A 13,143-nucleotide genomic window follows, 5' to 3' on the forward strand; every position below is an offset into this window, starting at 1 on the left:
GCTGGGAATAACCAAGCCATGACATATCCTGAAGCCCCAGGGAGCTCATAGGCCCAGTGTCAAGTCCCAGAAACTCTTGAGCAATCTATGAGGGCCAGTGTGGTATGGAAAAGCAGGGGTGCTGGGCTAAGGCCACATCCGCACTAGACATTTGAAGCACTGTGATACCGCTTTTAAACATTCATGGCTTCATCCAAAGTATCCTGGGAACTGTAGTTTTTTAAGGGGACAGAGAGTTGTTAGGAGACCGTTGTTACCCTCATGGAGCAACAATTCGCCAAGTTCCGTGGGAAGGGGGATTGACTTTTAGACCACTCTGGTAATTGTAGCCCTGTGAGGGGAATAGGGGTCTCCTAGCAACTCTCAGGAGTCTAAACAAATTACAGTTCCCAGGATTCTTACCTATCATAAGCATGATTGCAGGGGAGTAAATCCCACTGAACTCAATAAACATGCAAATGATCATTCCATTCTTGGCAAGCTTGCACAGGATCCCATTTCTTACCTCCCGGATTAAAAAGCAGAGAAATTCACTAATAAAAACCTTGTGTTTTAAGTATGTACCTATAGCTCACAGATATTTCTATCAAACTTTAAAAAGCAGAGAAATTGGGCAGCTATAGTGAATGCACCGGGGGAGCAGGAGACCTGACCTCCTCTTTGAGATATTGTACTGCCCTACAAAGTGGTCAAAATGCAAACACAATTTGGGTTGGTCTTTCACAGTCCAGTCCAGTTCCTGTGTAGCTTGGAAGAATTTGGTAACATGTGCCTCTGAGCATATGGTGAATGGTGGCAACACCTGCAATCAGCCCAAATAATAGAAACAAGACATGTGCTGTGCTGATCTTGTTTTAGCAGGGAGGAAGCAACATTATTAAGACAGTTGACATAGTTCAGATAGACACTTTAAATATGTCTGATTTCCTTTGCATTTTTAGTGAAGTTTCCTATAGGAAATCATTTTCTTTTGCTTCTGTTTCTGTGTATATGTGAAATACAGCAACACTTTGCAAAATTTAGACTAAAAAAAGTCCAAAAATAATTGTGGAATAATGGCACTGACTATTCTGCAGAACAGTCTCCAGTGGACATCAGGAGTGTCTCAGTTTGCACAAGATAAACAGTGGGAGGTGAAATATATTCTAGCAAAATTCTAGGTGTGCTCTATGTTTTTAATTGCTTAAAATGAAGTGGTTTAAACATAGCAGGCTGAAAACATGCATCTTGGGCAGGCTAAGTTTGTTTTTTCGAACAGCTAGAGCCATTGCTTTAGTAGCAACATATTGTAATCAGTCTGATTTTACATCAAACTACAGTTTCAGATTCAACTGTTAATGCACCCAAAATAGAAATAGAACATAACCTCCAATATAAAACACAAAAGGCTGTCTTCACCATCACATGACACTGACCAATAAAAAGGCTCTGAAATTAATAAAGATAAATTTGACACAGATTTCTAGATGAATAATGAGAGAAATAAAATATTCTAGATTAGATTCTTCGTAGAAACAATGGTAACACAGGAATGAAGCAAAGTAAGAAGAACACCAACAAACATACAAAAATGTAATTCTCCATCTTTGGAGATGGCAGATATTGCTACCACTCACCATATGCTCAGAGGCACATGTTACCACATTCTTCCAAGCCACACAGGAAGTGGATTGGGCTGTGAAAGACCAACTGAAATTGTTTGCATTTTGACAAATTTGTAGGACAGTACAATATCTCAGAGAGGAGGTCAGGTCTCCTGCTTCCTTGGTATATTCACTATAGCTGCCCAATTTCCCTGCTTTTTAAAGTTTGACAGAAATATCTGTGGGCTATAGGTACATTCTTAAACCGCAAGGGTTTTTGCCTATTAATGAATGTATGTATGGGGCTGTGTGTTTTTATTTTATTTATTTATTTATTTATTTTTATATCCCGCCCTTCCAGTAGGAGCCTAGGGAGGCATGTGTGTTGTAGTGGCAGGGTGGCCACACCCACTACCATTTCTGGCCCTGCCCCCTCCAGCCCCACCTACTTTTGGTTCTGGCCCTGCCCACTGCTGGCATGCAGCACCCGGAAAGCTGGCCATGAGTTAAAGTAGCCCTCGGGCTAAAAAGTGATCCCCTCGTCTGCTGTTGAGGATAAAAGAGGCGAGAGAAGTGTGAGTCTGCCCTTTGGAGGAAGAGCAAGAGAAAAACATGAAAACAAAACGAGCTCTGTGCACTGTTATGGCATTTGGCCCTTTTGAAGGAGTGAAATATTGGTTGAACGGAGCTGAACTTCTGGACTGAAACAAAGTTTGATGCATGGACGTGAGCTCACTCACCTACAAAGCTCATGGGGGCTGCGCAACACTGTCCTCTGAGCTGTCTGGCTGGAAGCAACATCAGCTGACAACCGCCTGTTTTTGCTGACTCACCCGTAAGAGCCCCAGTTGGCTCTCTGCCAGAGCCTGGCTGGGAGATGAAAGGTTGCAAAGCTGCTGGGACTTGAAGGGAATGTTGCTGCGAGATAGCGAGTGTGAAACCCCTGGGAGTAACTGGGTGCCTGTGCGTTAGAGACAGACAGAGAGAGAGAGAGAGAGAGAGAGAGAGAGAGAGAGAGAGAGAGAACATCCCTGTACGAGACTCCAGCATGGCAAAAGAGGAGGCCATTTCTGTGAACTGGAGAGCCACTGGCCTGTAAGGAAAAGGCCCCCAAACGGAAGCAACCCTTCCACCTTTTGATGAATCTTATTCTTCCTGTCATGCCTTGTATTTAACAAACCATGCTTTGCCAAAGGCTTTGGAAGAATTGGTTGACATGCTTTGCCAGACCTCCTGTTAATCTGGAGAGGATAGTTTGGTTTTTTTCTAACTAAAATGCTAATTAGATTTTTTTTTAAATTATTCTTTGAGTAGGACTTGGTTGAATACCACCCAATCCTTCCACAAAGAGGGAATTGTACACATTTCTTGGTCAATATACACAATCTCCAACAGACCTTGGGAAACGTACAGCCAAAATATTTATGTATCCAGCAACCATTACAAACAGTCAAACAAATTTTACAAAACCAATTAGTCCATGATCAGCAACAACAAATCTTTATTTACAGTCAACTGACCACAAATACAGAACGTAATATTAGATGTTATGAAATAAAAGACTAGATAACAACACAACTACATGATCTATTGATCTTCAAGCATTTTAGCCCTAGTATCAATAACAATATTTAAAAATTTAGCACCGTTTAAAATAACAAAAGGACTGTTTAAACATACTTTCAAAGGAACTGCATCAGATCTGCCAAAATGAGGTGGGTGGGTAATCTGCCCCTCACACCCTTATAAAAGTTAACAGTACAAAAGCATGTGTCCTGTAGTCTCAACAGCACCTGAGCCACATGGACAAAATATCTGGCTATGGGGTATACCTTGGAAGCATCCTTCCATCATTATAGAGAGCATGGTGTTGACCTTAGCCAGGAAAAATGGTCTCTTGTACTTTGGCGCAGACAATTTGCTTAAATAAAAGGCGTGTTCATTGTTAAGGGAAGTGGAAATGTACATATCTTGATTGAATTTTGTACATTTTCTGTCTGCTGTGCATAATCCCCAACAGGCTTTGGGGAATGTGCATATCTTGGCTGAATTTTGTACATTCTCCAGGCAATATGCACATTCTTTGGTTAGTATGCACAGTCACCAAGAATCACACTTTCCCCCCATCTCTTGTTCGAAAGTATGCAGTCTGTGACCCCAGGCTGCTTCTGACCCACTGCCTAATCTTAGGTGGCCCACAACATGCCCTCCCGCTACTCAGCAGACCAGAAGGAAGAGGGAGGTCCAGATAAGGATTCACGTTTGTCCTAAAGTTCAGCTCCTTTTTTTGCCATTCTCATCTGTTCCCCAGTCAGCTGAACAGCACAAGGGTGCGGGGGGTTGCAAGGAGAGTCAAGTTTTAGACTTCCCTTCCCCATGATTCTGATGGGAATTGCCCTCCATGTTACTATTAAGCTAAGGAAAAGGGGTCAATCTTCATGGTAACTGCGGGGGAGGGAAGATGTAACCAGCTGAGCAAGGGGGGCCCAGCAGGGACAGGAGGGCTGAAGAGTGAGGAAATGTGTGAAGTCCCTCTGATCCAAGCCACTGCCATTTCTGGCCCAATCCACTCCTGGCAAATTACCTGCCCCTGCCTTTCACTCTGGCCACCTTTTCTCTAAACCAAAAAGCCCCAAGTGCTGCAAACTTTTCTCCTTGGGGTGTTGCTCCCCACACCCCTTCAATCATTTTGGTTGCTCTTTTCTGAGTGGTTTAACAGTCAATCCTTCTTCCCAGGGAACTCTGGGAATTGTAGCTGTGTGAGGGGAATAGAGCAATCCCACCCCATATATACGGTTTGCCTAGTAAACATCGCAAGACATCACCCTAAGAGTCGGAAACGACTCGCACTATAAGTGCGGTGACACCTTTACCTTTAACACCTCTCAGCGCCTTAACAAACTACAGTTCCCAAGATTCTTTTGGGGGAAACCACCATGATTATTAAAGTGGCATAATAGTGCTTTAAATGTATGGTGTGGATATTGCTTAAGATTCAGTTCCAAATTCGTGCACAGCTATAATGCTTAGTGACTGCTCCAGGGTAACCCTGTATTTCTTGGCCTGAACTACCTTGCAGGGTTGCTTGTGATCAGGAGGGAGGAACCTCCAGCTTAGTGCACTGTCAATCTCCTGCCAAACTATCCCCGATGCATGCGCGCATGCACATACACACACACTGCAGTTAGGCTCAAAAAGGCCCTTCACAAACTACAGCTCCCAAGATTATTTGACTCCCATGACTGTTAAAGTAGTGTAATAGTGTTTTAAAAATATGGTGTGGATGTGGTCCTGATCTCCAACAGAGGGCAGAGTCAAGGGGCTCAGGAGGAATGCATGAGGAAGGTCTGCCGCTGCTGCCTCCCAGTATTCGCTGCCTGAGGTGATTGCCTCACTCTGCCTAATGGTAGAGCTGGCCCTGGGACAGATCAAAGTCTGCACTCCAATGGCCTGTCGCGTATGCTCTGCTTCTAGTTTTTTCTCAGCTTACTGAAGAGTTACAAGATTTCACCCTGTTGGGCTTGCTGTTGCTGTAGTGCTTCCCTTTGGTCCATTGGGGCATTAAGGCTGTTATGGGTGGAAATGGCTGAGAGTGAGGTTTGTAAGTGAAGGGAGAAGCAATAAGGATGTCTTTGAGAACTGATATCGTGACAGGAAATGCAGGAGCTGCCTTCAACTTCGGTGATTTTGTTTAGCTGCTATAGATGTTTTAACTTAGGGGTGGGGAAACTTTTCCAGCCCAAGGGCCACATTCCTTTCTGGCCAACCTTCCAGGGGCCACATGCCAGTAGTGGGTGAGGTACAAAAGTGGGTGGAGCAATGAATGTAAATTTTAAGTAGGCTAGTTTCTACACACACACACACCCCTCTTCATCCTCCATCCAGGCAAGTCTGACGCATTACTAGAGTTCAGGGGCTCATTCCAGGCAGAGAAAAAACACTCAAGGAGGGTTCAAGCGGGACCCGTGAGGGGCATGGCCTGGGAAGAGGTCTGGAGGGCCACATTCGGCCCCCGGAACCTGAGGTTTCTGATTGGTGCTCCAGTGCGGTGTTGTTTGTTGTATTTGACTTTTACTTGGAATGCTTTCTGATGTTTAAGAAGGAGGCCGTTATGTTTTGATGCTGTTGCTTTTAACGTTGGGATTTTTGCTGTTTCGTTTGGATTTGTCACTCATTTGTCATGTCCCGTTCTGGTGTTGTCCAATGTTGTGTTAGTAATGTTTTAAGAGATGCTGTAAACTGCTGAAGAAGTCCCCCCACCATGTAAAACGATATACACATTATCTACCCTGGGAAAAGGCCAAAGCTCAGTGGCTGGGTTTCTGCCTTGCACGCCGAAGGTCCCAGGTTCAGTCCCTGGCATCTCCAGGTTGCGCTGGGACTGGGACAGACTCCTATCTGAAACCCTGGAGAGCTGCTGCCAGTCAGTGTAGACAATATTGAGCTAGATGGACCAGTGGTCTGACTCGGTTTAAGGCAGCTTCCTCTGTTCCTGAATATATACAATTAGGGCAGCAGATAGAGATTTGTCCTGACGCTGGGTAACCTGCTGTTCGTTTCATCCCACAGCTGTAAACACCAGCAGGTATGCCGAGAGTTACAGAATCCAGACCTACGCAGAATATGTCGAGAAGAAGCATGAAGAAAAGCGGCAGGTGAAGAGAAAATGGACAGAAGACAGTTGGAAGGAGATGGAGGCAAAACGGTTAAAAACACAGGCCCCACCATACATGCTTCAAAACCGGTACTACAACCCTAACAGGTGAGATGCTTTTTAAGGACGACGACAAAATTCAAGAGTGTGCATGTGTTTTTCAAACGCAAGCATTTAGAGAGAAAAACATCTTTGTGGATTTCAGAGGTCCTCAGGTGTTCCCGTTTGGTTGTTTGACAAGGTTCGTACCTGTCCTTTCAACAGAAGGTCACAGGGCTGGTTACGGCAATGTGTAATATATAATTGTAAAAACAGATAAAAACTGTTGACAACCATAAACAAATAAACCCCTTTCAAACAAGAGTGGTGTAGATTCAGAAAAAAGAGGTGGACCCTGTGGCGCCCTTCCCTGGCTCTCCCTGTCAGGTTCCCACCTGCTTGTGGCTACTGCCTTTCACTAGGCACCACCAGGGACACCACCAGTCCGGACCGTCCTTTATATGGTTTCTCACTCCGCTCTAGCACAGATCTCACTAGATCCCACTGCTAGGCAACACCACCAGTCACGTCCTGTAACCAATACTCCCAGAGACTTTGCCTGAGTCTCTCTCTAGCTGGTTACTTCTGCGACTGCGTGCTTATGCTGTTCCCAACCCCCTTGTATCTTTATATAAAAAGCATACAACTCTGGGTTGCTCTGGATACTTGACTTGTTACAATTTCTCCCTTCACCACTGCCACCATTAGATACTGCTTCTGTTCAGCCTTGGTAATTACCTTGCCCTCCCTTCTGGTCTGTATATTCCCCAGCCAAGGAGCAGGCCTTTGGTAAACCAAAGAAGTATTTATTTACTAATAACAGGAAATAACAAGATTACTTTAGGAATGTTTCACAAGCGTATGGTTTCATATATGGTTACTCTTTATGTTTCTGTTCATATATATCTTCCTTAAATATCAGCCAAATCCAATCCAAACTTCCCTCAGAACTCTGCCAACCAACTCAACAACCTCTCTCTAACCGACTCTCTCTCCCACCTTCCAACCGACCCCCTTCATCACTCACAAACCCCCATTTATACCTTCAGCTAGCCAGCCACTCAGCCAATCATCATCCAGCACACTTCAGCTTCTCACCCATGTACTTCCCCTTTCTCTCTCAGTCAATTACCATACATCACCCAATAGACTGGCACTTACCATATTTACAGATGCTAACTTACAGGAACATCACAGACCCCACAAGACAAAATGCCTGAACTGTCAAGGCTAGGGTGAAGAGATGTGTCTTCAGCATGTAGCAAAAACTGTACCGCAAAGATGCTCAGCGCATCTCTCTGGGGAGGGAGTTCCACATCTTAGGGGCTACCACAGGGAATGCCTTATTGTGGACTCCCACCCCTGAATTTCCAAGGGTGGCGGAACTACCAAGAGGACCCCCTCTGTCAATCTTAACACCCAAGAGGGTATGAGGAGAAGGGGATGACCTTTCAGATATTTGAGACTGAAGTCATTCAGGGCTTTAAACACTAATGTGAGTACCCTGAACTGGGCCTGGAAATGAGCTGGCAACTAGTGGAGCTTTTTGAGAACAGAAGTTATGTGAGTTCTACATGGAACCCCAGCCAGTAATCTAGGCACTGCATTTTGGGTCGCTTGATATTTCTGTCTTCAAGGGCAACCTCGCGTAGAGCACGGTGAAGTAACACAGTCTGGAAGCTAGTAGTGCATGAAAGACAGTGGCCAAGTCATCTCTGTCCAAAAAGGGGCCATAGCTGGTGAACCAGCTGGAGCTAGTTAAACAGCCATATGTTCCCCAAAACATTTGAATTATGCTTACAGTGAACATAATCAAATATGTTTTGTGCTTGGATAGACCTTTTACCACCACCTGTTTTTTGGAGCCTAAAGATTCATGACGGAAAAGAGTTTCCAAACTGAAACGGAGCCAAGCCCCAAACAGGAAGGATTCACTTCTGGCTCGAGAGGGAATCTCCAGCCAAGCAGTGTTGGTTTCCAAAGCATTACTTCCATAAACGCAGCAGATCTGGAAAGGGTTTCCTCTTCCTCGACAGCCAGATGGAGAACGCATTGTTCTTTTCGCTCCTGCTTCTGCCTTCAGATCTCGCCACGTCCTTTTAAGGGGTTCTTGGGTTGATACAGGAAAGGGTGACTGGTGGCTATGGCAGGCAAACCCAAAGAACAGGCACCCGAAACAGGTGTGCTTTTTCCAAACGAACACTCCGTGTCATCCTGGCAGGATTTGTGCCTCTAGAGCCAGAGTGGGGAACCACTGGGGCCCCCCAGATGTTGTTGGAATACCTCTCCCATCAGCCCAAGTAAGCATGGCCAGGGATGATGGGAGTAGTTGCTCAGCAACACCTGGAGGGCCGAAGGTTCCCCACCCTGCTCTAGAGCGGGGGGGGGGGCATTTTCAGCCCAAGGGCCACATTTCCATCTGGGCCATGTGCCAGTGAGTGGCAGGACCAGAGGCAAAAACAAACAGAGCAATGGATGTACATTTTGCTTTTTTATATTGTAGGCTTCTTTTCAGGCACACCCCCTTCTCTCCCCTCCAAGTAAGAGGCGGGATCCGAGTTCAAGGACAGATGCTAACTAGGCCAAAGCACTCGAGGAGGCCGTGAAGCAGGGCTAGTGAGGGGCATGGCCTGGGGAGACAAAGGCCAGATAGAGAGGTCTAGAAGGCTGCACTTTGCCCCGGGCCTGAGAGGTCCCCACTCCTCCTCTAGGGCAGCCTTTCCCAACCAGTGTGCCTCCAGATGTTGTTGGACCACAACTCCCATGAGCCTCAGCCAGCATTGCCAATGGTCAGGAAAGATGGGAATTGTGGTCCAACAACATCTGGAGGCACACTGGTTGGGAAAGGCTGCTCTAGAGGCTACTAATGCCAAGATGCTCGTTATGACTCTTGACCAATGAAAGCAACTAGTTGGGTTTGAAATGGCAACAGTCAAGGGGATAGCAGCTTGGACGACAGGTTTGTGATTGAGAGCCAGCACAGGGGCTGTGGGTAATCAGGGGGGCCAGAAAGACAGGTGGCTCTTCTGGATGCCAGTTGCTGAGCATCGCAAGTGGGAAGATGCTGTTGCACTTGGGTCCTGTTTGCAGGCTTCCCAGAGGCACTTGGCTGGCTACCATGAGAACAGGATGGTGGACTAGATGGGCCTTTGGCCCGGCAGGACTCTTCTGATGTTCTTATTTATTGAATTAAATTGATTGATTGATTGATTGATTCACATCCCGCCCTTCCTCCCCGTAGGAGCCCAGTGTTCTTGCATAAAGTGGGGGGGCCCTGGAGAAGGGTTTGGGGTGACTGTCTGAGTTTATGGGCCGCATCATGTTCTGGTGTGTGTTTTCCTGTGTAAGCGACCCTGAGAATATTTCTATTAAAATGAATAAAATAATAGTAATGTGCAGTTGGCTGTTTGTTTTTTGCAAGTATCACTTACTTTATTTAAGTATTTTTACCCCACTCTTCAGCTGAAAAAAACAAAGGCTCCCAGAATGGCTTCCAAACATCAATAAGCCAGTCTCTTCCCTCAGCCTTCCAATATAAACATCATGGCACAAAAGGAAAAGGAATTGGGAGGGAGAAGGAAGAAAGCAAATGTGCAAGTTAACCTCAGAATGCCCTTTTCCTTTCTCTCTGTTTCCCAACCCAGTTTTACAGCTACTGGCACTGTGGGGAAGAGAAGTATGAGCCCTATCCAAGAGGAGAGCGGCTGTGATGAAGTGGAGGAGAGCGAAATGCAAGAGGATCCCCCAGACTCCTTTGCTGAGTCCCCAGAAGAGGGGAAGAAGAAAGCCAAGAAGCTCAAAAAAGCCGAAACGGAACAAGCCCCGACAGGTAGGGAATGAGATGCGGAAGTGTTCGTTGTGTCTGCTGCTGCCTCAGAGAGCTGGAGCTCTGTGTGGGTATAGGTTTAGCGTGTGTGGGGTGCTTGTGGGAGGAGTTTGGCTCTGCCAGTTTGGTAGGCCCAGAGGGAAGAAAAACACACTAATGTTAGAACTGCTTCGTAGTCTGCCACAGCGTTTGAGAGCTTTGCATTTGTGGCTGATTGCTAAACTAAACCAAGTAGCTGTAGTTTCACTTCAGCAGAGACACAAGTTACCTTTACTTAATTCTGGCGTCAGACCAGATCAGTGTTGAGTTAACGCAAAGCAGCCTTTAGTACAGTGGGATTGGATTTGGCAAGTGTTTTGCAGCGGCAATGCTGGTATCTTGTATCAGCCCTTGAGCACTTCTCCTAACAACTCAGTACTGCACAGAGCTGCTGCTGCTGAGCCGCTTCTCAGTGTGGGCCTCCTCAACCCCTCAGGGTGGAGGGCACCAATTGTGTGCGTGGAAAAGCTGAACAAACAGTTGAATTGTGCTAAACAAAAGGGGAATTTGACCCATCCACATGTAGGTGAACAGTAGGCTTCTTGGTTCCAGGGAACTTGTGCCTTCAATAAAGTGAAACTACAGCTGCTGGGTTATTTTAGCCGTCAGCTCCACAGACTAAGAAGCAATTCTAACACCAGTGTGTTTTTCTTCCCTTGAGGCCTGGCAGGCACAAACGCCACATGCTAAACCTATGTGATGGAAGGCTTCTTCGGTCCCGGAGACTCATAAAATTAGGTGATTAAAGGCTCATCTGGCAAGCGCAAACCAGAAACGCTTCCACTGATGAGCCTGCACCAGCACGGTGGCCCCTTCTGGTCCAGCCCTCTGCTTAGAGACAAGATATCTAGTGCTTGAAACTTGGGAAGCTGCCAAGCAAAACCTCTGTGGCCTCCCTGGTTAGGAATCTCTTCTAATATTTAATCCCAGCAGATTTTCAGTGATCCTCTAAGTCAGCCTTCTCCAACCTGGTGCCCTCCAGGTGTTTTCTGGAAGGACCGCAACTCAGTGATAGTCTGCCTTGCATGCAAAAGGTCCCGGGTTCAGTCCCTGTTGTCTCCAGGTAGGGCTGAAGCCCTGGGGAGCCGCTGCCAGTTGGCGTAGGCAATAGTGACCTAAGTGGACCAATGAGATTGACTCAGTATAAGGCGGCTTCCTATGATGGGCTCAGCGGAGGCCAGTCCATTACTCCAAATGAGGCACTGCCCCACCAGCCTAAGTCTGTCTTTAGCCAGCCCTCACCTCCCGGTCTTCTGACATCAAACCAGTTCAAGGGATGATCCTGCCTGGCAGCGTCTTAGTCTCAGTGTTGTCCTTGCAGAACTCAGCGGGGAGGATGGAGACAAAACTAGAATCGGCTTTTCCTGTCATTGGCTTTGGCTCTGCCTCCTGTTGGGCCTCTCTGCCTTCAGGCCTACCAGTCCTACCGGTTGGGCTGCAACTCCCAGAAGCCTCAGCCAGCTGTTGGGAGTGGTCTTCCAAAACATCCAGGGGATGTCAGGTTGGGAAAGGCTGCTTTCAGTACTGGAAGCCTGGCACGCCTCCCCTCTGTGTCCTGAGTCACCCTCCACTACAAGAGTTTTTTGTGCCCAAAGGATAGCAGCCATGACAGCCGCAACCAAACTGATCAGGCAGCAGCCATGACAGCCGCAACCAACCTTGTCCGAAGGTCTGGAATCCTTCCAAATACTTTGTTTGAACCTCAGCACAGCTCAGTGCTCTCTCTCTCCTTTTGTGGCTCTTCTTGCCCATGTGACTGAGTTGTGTCCTTTCCTCTAGGAGAACTCCAGAGCACGCCCCCCCGTCTCTTTGAAGTCCCAGACACGTGGTAGTAGCCGGCTGCACCTGCGCCAAGTGGACTCCTGGTTTGGATGAATCTGCAGCACATGGGCCTCGCCAGCCGCCCTTTATTTAAATAAAGTGTGTGTGTGTGGGGGTTATAAATAAATAATGAAGCAGGATGTCTCTCGGCAATCAGTTTAATTTTTTTAAACTGTCAACTGAACAATCATCGTCGCCGGTTTTGATGTGCGTGCGTGTGTGTTAACACGTCAGGTTTTTTTTGTCGCTTAACACAAAATCTTTGTTTGCTTGTTGTCAATGTTAGATCTCCAAAGCAAGACTGAGTGTTTGATATTGATCATCTTTAAATGGCATGCAGCCTGTGAAATTTAGGGGGGGGGGACCTGTGTGTGTTGTAACTTTGCGCTCCTGCCCCTTCGATGGGGTGAGGATTTCTACGCAAATCATATTTGGTTTCAGATTTTCACACGTTAATACCCGGTCAGTCACAAAATGCTTTCAGCCACTTGATTTCCTCTCATCATCTCTGCAGGAAAGCCACTCCCAGTGCCCCTCTCCCAACCCCTTAAATTAATTTTAACCTGATGCCACCCTTCATGCCTTTTTTTGCAGGGGAGGGGAATTGGTTTTTCCTGAACCTCACATTTTGTTTGGGAAGTGTATGAGGGGGAGGGAGTCCTTTTCCAGCACCTTTTCCCTTACCTTTGTAGGTTGTATTCTATATTTAAAAAGACAAACAGAAACCTGCAACGTTTACCAGCCTTCTTTAGTTTAAAAATAAAAATCTGCTTTGGTAGATTTCATAAACTTGGTTTGATATTTAACATTTTTGTATCATGGAAATGAGAATGAAAAAAATGTATTTCCATAAAGTGAAAATTAAAGATTTTTTTTTCTTAGGACTCAGGCTTGCTGTGAATGCATTTTTTTAAAAAAAACCCCTGTATTGGTCACTTACACCCACCATTTTAGGGATAATAAGAATTCCAGAACACGGTGTAGAGGAGAGAAAGAGAACCCAAGGGTGGTATTCAACACTAGTCCTACTTAGAGTAGACCCACTGAAGTTAATGAACATGACTAATCAATTTCAGTGCATCTAATCTGAATCAGATCAAGTTGTCTTCAGTCCCAAATCATTTTTCTAGCCAGATACAAAAAATACATTCCTGTTGTTTTGTTCCTTCTTGATCAAGGAA

General features: G+C 46.1%; 1 protein-coding gene across 2 annotated transcripts in view; it reads left to right on the forward strand.

Annotated features, from left to right (window-relative positions):
• The window catches only part of PARN (poly(A)-specific ribonuclease), a 63,797-nt gene extending 50,951 nt beyond the window's left edge, over positions 1–12,846 (forward strand). For both annotated transcript variants that reach the window (XM_061600082.1, XM_061600084.1), the window contains exons 22-24: positions 6,153–6,345; positions 9,921–10,105; positions 11,921–12,846. In XM_061600082.1, coding sequence (XP_061456066.1) covers positions 6,153–6,345; positions 9,921–10,105; positions 11,921–11,973 — 431 coding nt within the window. In that variant the 3' untranslated portion in view covers positions 11,974–12,846. The remainder of the gene's footprint in view (positions 1–6,152; positions 6,346–9,920; positions 10,106–11,920) is intronic.
• The last annotated feature ends 297 nt before the right edge of the window (positions 12,847–13,143 follow it).

The sequence above is a fragment of the Rhineura floridana genome, chromosome 17 (assembly GCF_030035675.1).
Source record: "Rhineura floridana isolate rRhiFlo1 chromosome 17, rRhiFlo1.hap2, whole genome shotgun sequence".
Lineage (NCBI taxonomy): Eukaryota > Metazoa > Chordata > Lepidosauria > Squamata > Rhineuridae > Rhineura > Rhineura floridana.